Genomic DNA, 7,610 nt, shown 5'->3' with positions numbered 1-7,610 from the left:
GAGGGGAGCAGGAGGACAGCAGAAGATGGAAGGTCCGTCACGGGAAGATGAAGATCCATCACTGGAAGATGAAGGCTGCTGCCTTCCCACGAGACCGGTGCCTCTTGGCCCCAGCAGGGCTGGGCGACGGACACTCAGAGCTGTCCCGGTGTGGCAGCGAGGGCGGGTGACAATGGCGGGAAGGTGACTGTGATCCCTCCCGGCTGCTGTCGGGTCCCACCATGGGCAGCGGGAAGGAGCAGTTTGGCCGTGCTCCTCATGGACCACAACCACCAGGCTCCTCCGTCGGGCTGCGAGGGGGTGGGTTGGTTGGTTGGTTGGTTGGTTGGTTGGTTCGTCCGTCCGTCCCCTCCGGTGCTCAGTCCCTGCCCCTGGCTGCGGGGACGCGGCCCCTTTAAGGGGAGTGAGGGCGGAAGCGCCTCCAGAGGCTGCGGGGGGCGGGGCTTCTCGCCGCTTCCGCCCCGTCGCCGCTCTCGCGAGATCCGCCCCTTCCGGCCCCGCCGCGGCCCTTTCCGAGGAGACCCGGCCAAGATGGTGGGTGCGGGCGGCGGCGCCGGCGGCGCCCATCGGGCTCCATCCGCCGCGGGGGCGGCCGCGAGGGGCCGGGGGAGCCGCTACCGGCGGGGGCGGCGCCGGCTTCTCCCCGGGGGGCGGAGGGGGGGCGGTCCCCGGGTCCTGCCGGGGCTGAGGCTGCCCGGGCCGCGCTAGGCCTCAGCGCGGAGGGAGCCCGGGGGCCCGGCGGGGAGCGGAGGGGGAGCGGGGGGGCGACCGGCGGAGCTCGGTGCCGGCACAGCTCGGTGCCGGGGGGGTGAAGGGGGGTCCCGGCAGCCCTGACACCCCCTCCCTCCCTCCCTCTCTCCCTCTCTCCATCCCTCCCTCTCTCTCTCCATCCATCCCTCCCTGGCTGCAGGCGGAGGTGGAGCAGAAGAAGAAACGAACCTTCCGGAAATTCACCTACAGGGGGGTGGACCTGGACCAGCTCCTCGACATGTCCTAGTAAGAGCGGCACCGGCGAACGGGGCCGTCACCCTCCGCTCGGGCGGCGTTAAACAGCCGCGGTAACCCCCGCTTTGGGGGGTTCCGCAGCCCCGTCCCTGGGCTGTTGCCCGGGTTTGAGGGATCCACCCGAACCGCGGGGGCGCTTTGAGGTGGGACCCCCGGCATAACCTGTGGGAGCGGGGCCGGGGGGGGCCCGGAGATGTTGGGAGGGCTGGAGCCCCTCTGCTGGGAGGACAGGCTGAGAGAGTTGGGGGGTTCAGCCTTGGAGAAGAGAAGGCTCCGGGGAGACCTTGGAGCCTCTTCCAGTCCCTCAAGGGGCTCCAGGAAAGCTGGGGAGGGACTCTGGATCAGGGAGGGGAGCCATAAGATCAGGGGGAAGGTTTGACACTGAAAGAGGGGAGATTGAGCTGAGATGTGGGGAAGAAATTCTTTGCTGTGAGGGTGGTGAGAGCCTGGCCCAGGTTGCCCAGAGAAGCTGTGGCTGCCCCATCCCTGGAGGGGTTCAAGGGCAGGTTGGAGGGGGCTTGGAGCAGCCTGGTGTGGTGGGAGGTGTCCCTGCCCAGGGCAGGGGGGTTGGAACAAGATAATCTTTAAGGTCCCTTCCAACTCTGTCCCTTCTGTGATCCCGAGTCCCTCAGTGGGTGTGGGGTCCCCGGGGGGGGGCTGCGGGCTCAAGTCTCTCTGTTCCCCCCAGCGAGCAGCTGATGCAGCTGTACAGCGCCCGCCAGCGCCGGCGCCTCAACCGGGGGCTGCGCCGCAAGCAGCACTCCCTGCTCAAGCGCCTGCGCAAGGCCAAGAAGGAGGCGCCCCCCATGGAGAAGCCCGAGGTGGTGAAGACCCACCTGCGGGACATGATCATCCTCCCCGAGATGGTGGGCAGCATGGTGGGCGTCTACAACGGCAAGACCTTCAACCAGGTGGAGATCAAGGTGAGGCGTCGCCGCAGAGTCCCCGGAGCCGGGTCCTGGCCCGAGCAGAGCTCCCTGACCTCGTCTGCGTTAATTGTTTTAACGTTTGGTGTCACCCTGGGGCTGAGGGGGGGGGTGTCGAGGCTCCTGCTTGGAGGAAACCTGGCCCTGAGGGACCCCCAGAAGTGTCCGTCTCAGGGGCAGGGGGCTCTCAAGGTTTCAGTGCAGGGAGGGAGTAACCGAATAGCGTGGCTGGTGTGAACCTGGGGGTGCTGCTGCTCTGGGGGGGCCATGGCCATGCCCTCCCTCCCTCCAGCTCTGCCCCGGTACCATTTTCCGATGAAACGGATCCTGGAGGATTCTTGGGAGTGGAATAACCTGGGGGGGGTGGTGTCACCTGATCCCGCTGGTGGGATTAAATGGCGTTTCCTGCTCGTACCTGCCCTTAAATCCAACCTTAAAGTGCACCAAAAGCTCCGTGTCCCCTCTGCTGTCCCCTCTGCCGGGGGACACGGTGCTGGTGGGGGGTTCCGGGGGGGGGACAGGACAGAGGGAGCCTGGCAGTGCCTTGCTCCCTGTGCCACCCTGAGGGTCGTGACTGTCCCTGCTGCCCCCAACGGTCCCCGCTGCCCCCAACGCGGGTCTCTCCTCTCTCTTCCAGCCCGAGATGATCGGTCACTACCTGGGGGAGTTCTCCATCACCTACAAACCGGTGAAGCACGGCCGCCCCGGCATCGGTGCCACCCACTCCTCCAGGTTCATCCCCCTCAAGTAGAGCTGCGGGGGGAGCCTTTTCTACCTGTAAATAAAGAAATTTCTCCCCCACGTCCCTCTCCGGCCTCGCCGTTCCCGGGGGGGGGGGCAGGGCTGGGGGCTGGGGAAGGGCGAGCAAAACTCTTCGCTCTTGGTCGCTGTTTGATGTTTTCCTGGAGGTTTCCCATGGTTTTTTTGGTGAACTCATGCGGCAACCGCTGCTCTTCACGGGGCTTCATCGGAGGAATGAAATTTCCTCTTGGAATTCTTTGCTGGGAAGGGGTGACCGGCGCTTCCCTCCCTGGTGTTTCCCGGGCTCGGCTGGGGGGGGAGCAAAGCCAACAGGGGGGGCCGGGTGGGTGCCCGGGGCTTCGGACCCAGCCCCTCTCCTGGGGGGAAGCAGCCGAGGGCGGGACCCCAAGACCCCAAACAGCCATTTTCTCATGTTAAAATGAGGGATTCCGAAGGTTTTGGGGGGGGGGGGGTGTCACGGCTCGGGGTGGGCAGGGGGAGCGTTTCCCGCGGTGGGACCACTCGGAACACGGTGGAGCATCCGGCACCGGAGCTTTGGTCTCTGCTGTCACCGCGGCACCGGCTCCGGTGCCACCGTCCTGCCCCGGTGTTGGCTCCGACCTGGGCTGGGGGAGACCCCGCGACCTTCGGGGGGGGGGCAGTGACGCATCCACGGTGTCCCACGGGTGACAAACGCCGGTGGTCTCACCCCCCCCTTGTACCGGGATGGAGCAGCCGCGTCGCTCCCCCCCCCCCCCCTTCCCCAAGGTCTCGGCACCGGCCCCTGGTGACACCGGGCGGGGGGGGGGGGCGGCTGTTCCCGGTGCCTTTGGGACACGCCAGGCTCGGGGGGGGGGCAAGTTTTGGCTCGTTCTGAGGGCGTTTTGGTGTCTCACTGGGGGGTCCTTGGGGGTCACTTAAACACGCTCCAGCCCTGTCCCCCCTCCCCGGGGGGTCCCACGGGCACCAGGGCCGTTTGTCCTTCAGGGAAGGTCTCGTGTCACCGGGCACGGTGACCGTGACCATCCTGGTGCAGCCCCCGCTGGTGGGGGGGGGGGACACACACAACGGGGTTGGGATCCCTGTGCCCGGTGGGGGCTGTGGGTGAACCCTCAGCCCCCGGGACCCCCCCGGCCAGGAGGTGGGTGACGGTGGCCTCGGGGTGCGCGGGGCACGGCGGAGGTGACGGCCGTGGCAGGATGAGCCCGGGGGGGGGGGGTGCATTTGCCCCCCCCCCTCGGTGCTGAGGGGGGAGCGGCCTCGGGGGCTCATCGGCCGGGGGTCCTGCTCACCCCGGGGGGCCACCGGGCTCAGCCCTGCACCGGGCAGAGTGACCCCCCACACACACGGCTGGCCCCCCCAGGGCACGGTGAGAGCCCCGGCCGGTTCGGGGGGGGCAGATGTGCCCCCGGAACAGAGGGAATGGGGCAGATCCTGCAACCCCCAACGCTTTGGGGGGGCTTAGAAAAGAGTCGGGGGGGGGGTGGAGACCCCTACGGGCAGCGGGGGGGGTCCCTTCCCCCCCTGCTCCGCCATGAGCCCGTGGGGGGACGCGGGGAGCCCCTTCCAACGGCGCCGCTGGAAAATCCCGGCCGGGAGCGGCGGGGGGGGGGGGGGGGGGGGCGGGGGCGGGATGCGGCTGCTCGGGGCCGCGCCGGCTCCGCGCCCAGCTCCGCATCGCCGCCGCCGGGAATGAGGTACGGCCGCACCTGCCCCCCCTGGCACCCCCCCCGGCACCCCTCGGTACCCCCCGAACCCCCCCGGGGGTCCCGGCGGCTCCGGCCGCTGCAGCCGCCGGGGATGGGGGGGCTCGGGAGGGGCTGCGCGGCGGGGTCGGGGGGGGGGGGGGGGGGGCCCGGCGGGCCGGGGTGGGGGGGGAGGGTCGGGGTGCGGTGCCGGGTTGCCGGGGGGGTTGGACGTGACCGGGGGGGACCCCGATCTGTGGCCCCCCACCCTGCGGAGGAGGGTGCCCCCGGCCCTGGCTGCGCTGAATCTGCCGTCATGCGGCGGGCGCGGCTCCATCCCGGGGGATCGGGGGGACATCGGGGGGGGGGGGGGGGGAATCGGGGGATCTGGGAGGATCGGGGGATCGGGGGGGGGGCGGTAGCATTTAGCCCCCACGTCCCGCGTCGCCGGCTGCGGGGACAAAGGGCGGACAATGCCGGGATCCGCAGGGAGCCCCCGGGCGGGGGGGGGGGGGGGGGCAGCACCGACCGTCCCCATCCTCATCCTCATCCTCCGGGCAGGGGGTGGGGGGCAGCGGGGGCCGCGGCTGGGGGGGGTGTGTGTGTCCCTGCTGGGGTGGCAGCGTCTCCCCCCGCCCCGATGCGGGTTCGCCCCCCCCCCGCCCCCCCCCCCCGCGGAGCCCCTCGCGATGCTCCTCGGCGGGGCCGGGCTGGGAGGAGGCCGGGGCTGAGCCCCGCACCCCAAATCCGCCTCCCCCACCTGCCCCTCAAAAACCTCGGCCTCCAAACCAAAGCACCCCAACCCCGCCCCTCCAGCCCTGAACCCCCAAACCTGCCCCATGTCCCTGTGGGTGCAGGATCCAAGGGGTCCCAGGGCCGTGTCCCCAGGAAGGGGTGTCCCCAGCCCCCCCGGTTGTGGGGTGCGGGGCGGGTGCTGCCCCGGGCGGGGCTGGGGACGTTCCTGCCCTCCGTCCCTGGTTCCCACGGCCGCCCTTTCCGTGGGGTGAGGCGTGGGGCGGGCGGGGAGGTGGCCCTGGGGGTCCCTTGCATGGGGGTGTCTCTGCTGGGGACACGGGGGGGACCCCAGCGCTCGCCCCACAGGGCCCTGCCGGGGCTCCACGTTTGTCCAAAGGCCGGCATGTGCGTGTGCACGCGTGTGCATGCAGCATACGTGCGCGTGTGCACGCGTGTGTGGGAGCAGCCGCTGTGTGGGGGCGTGGGAGGGACGTGGGTGCTGGGGGGGGTGGGGGGGTGGATGCTGTTCGTGGGGAGGGCGTGGGTCCTGTGTGTCCGTGTGCCCCCAAGCGTGCCCTGCGTGTGCCCCCAAGCGTGCCCTGCGTGTGCCCTGCGTGTGCCCGTGCCGCCCAGGAGCCGTGCAAGGGAGGGAGGGGGGGGGGTGGGGGGGGGCTGCGTTGTGCGGGGCCGGCCTGCTGCTCCCTGGGGTGGGTTTGCTGTGGCTGGGGGTCCCTGGGGGGCCACCGCACGCGACCGGGTCGATCAGCGGGAGCTGGTGACAACACGCTGTTTGTTTAACGTCCCCGGGGGCCGCGGGAGCCGCAGCCGGTGGCGGGGGGGGGGGGGGGGGCTCAGATGTGGCTTCTGCCGGAGGCGGCTGCGCTCGGCTGATGCTGCAGGGGTGGGGGCGACCGTGGTCCCCGTCCCCGTCCCCAGTGCTGCCGCTGGGAGCTTTGGGGTGTGGGGTGCGTGGGGTGCACGGCTCCCCCAGCCCCCCCCCCCCCGCTCTGCCCCGGCCACGGTGGCTCGATGAGGTGAAAAGGGCTGATGCAGCGGGTGGGACGGTGCAGGGGGGGTGCGGTGGGCACTGGGGTGCGGGGGGGCAGCGTGGGGGAGCGCAGTGGGGTGCAGGGGGCAGCGTGGGGGAGCGCAGTGGGGTGCGGTGGGGCGGGGGGGGGGTGCGGTGGCAGCGCAGATGCTGCTTCTCCACCCACCGATTCGCTGCAGCTTCTGCCCATCCAGGACCTTCCCGGCCAGATCCAGGCCCTGCCAGTGGCCTCGGCCGCTCCTGGGGTGCCCCGACCAGGGAGGGGCAGCTTTTGGGTGTCGGGGGAGCCGTGTCCCCAGCACCCCGAACCATCGCATACCCCCCCCCCCCCCCCCCAGGGTGCGCCCCCGGCAGCCCGTGACCCTGCCTGGCACCCACCACGGAGCCCGTGGGGACACGCACCGTGTCCCGTGGGACAGTGACCGCTGCGGTGCCGGAGCGTGGGCTGCGGGAGCCGAGCTGCAGCCCTGGCGCCCCCCGCCCCTTTTTCCCGCAGCCCCGCCGCCCCCCCCCCCCCTTTCCCCGTTGTGTCTAGACGCTTCGCAAATGCAGGTGCCGCCGCGCCAGCCCCTCCCCACAGGCTGCAGATCCCCAGCGCTGCTGCAGACCCCCACGCTTGGCCGTCCCTGCCGGGGGGACACGGGGGTGCAGAGGTCAGACACCCCCCCCGCCATCAACACCCAGCTTCCCCCCCCCCGGCTCCCCTGGCCAGGGCAGGGAGGGGGCAGGAGCTGGGGCGAGGCTGGTGGGGGGTTGGTGGTGCCCCAGCACTACGGCTGCACCAACAGCCCCCCCCTAAGAGCTGAGGGGGGGGGTGTCACAGACTGGCCACCGCCCCGCTGAGGGGCTGCAGCAGCCCCCCCCCAGGCTCTTCCAGCTGCTCTCTGCCCCAGCAGCAGCCCACCCCCTGCCAAGCAAAGCTGTCACCGCAGAGCTGTGGGAGGGGGGGGGGCCAGGGGGGATCTCTGTGTCTGTTCCCCCCCCCCTCCGCAGTGCAATGGGGCTGGTGCCCGGGGTGTCCGGCAGCCGCGTGTCCCAGCCCATCCCGCAGCATGACACAGCACGGGGGGTGTGTGTGTGGGGGGGTGGCCAGAGCACCCCGGCACCGCGCAGGGCGGGGGCACCCCCTAGAGCAGCCCCGGGGGAGGGGGCTCAGGCAGCACCCACCCCCAGCCGAGTGGGGGGAGAGTCCTGGCTCTGAGCAATTCGATCGGCGCTGAGAGGTTTGGGGTGTTGGGCGGGCATGGGTGGGGGGGACGTGCTGTCCTGCAGTTGCGGGGGACCCCCCCAGCTTTCATCCTCCCCGCTGTGCTGAACCCCCCCGTGTCTGGGGCCGTGGACCCTCCTGAGCTGCCCCATCCGCTGTCGCCGTAGCAACGGGAGGCCCTGCCGAGCCTGCATCCCACATCCCGCATCTCTCATTCTGCATCCCGCATCCCTTATCCTTCATCCTGCATCCCTAATCCTGCA

At 71.2% G+C, this 7,610-nt stretch overlaps 1 protein-coding gene across 1 annotated transcript; it reads left to right on the top strand.

Annotated features, from left to right (window-relative positions):
- Window positions 1–520: 520 nt before the first annotated feature.
- RPS15 (ribosomal protein S15) lies at window positions 521–2,731 on the top strand. The gene is made up of 4 exons (XM_074163794.1): window positions 521–534; window positions 911–996; window positions 1,694–1,928; window positions 2,569–2,731. The coding sequence occupies exons 1-4, from the start codon at window positions 532–534 to the stop codon at window positions 2,680–2,682; spliced, it is 438 nt and encodes a 145-aa protein (XP_074019895.1). The 5' UTR covers window positions 521–531; the 3' UTR covers window positions 2,683–2,731.
- The last annotated feature ends 4,879 nt before the right edge of the window (window positions 2,732–7,610 follow it).

The sequence above is a fragment of the Numenius arquata genome, chromosome 25, assembly GCF_964106895.1.
Source record: "Numenius arquata chromosome 25, bNumArq3.hap1.1, whole genome shotgun sequence".
Lineage (NCBI taxonomy): Eukaryota > Metazoa > Chordata > Aves > Charadriiformes > Scolopacidae > Numenius > Numenius arquata.
The sequence above is the reverse complement of the archived record's forward strand: the minus strand, read 5'-3'. Positions and strand labels throughout refer to the sequence as shown.

Coding starts and splice junctions, on each gene's coding strand:
- RPS15 (XM_074163794.1), top strand. Junction 997..1,693: donor CAGCTCCTCGACATGTCCTA/GTAAGAGCGGCA, acceptor TGTTCCCCCCAG/CGAGCAGCTGATGCAGCTGT. Junction 1,929..2,568: donor TCAACCAGGTGGAGATCAAG/GTGAGGCGTCGC, acceptor TCTCTCTTCCAG/CCCGAGATGATCGGTCACTA.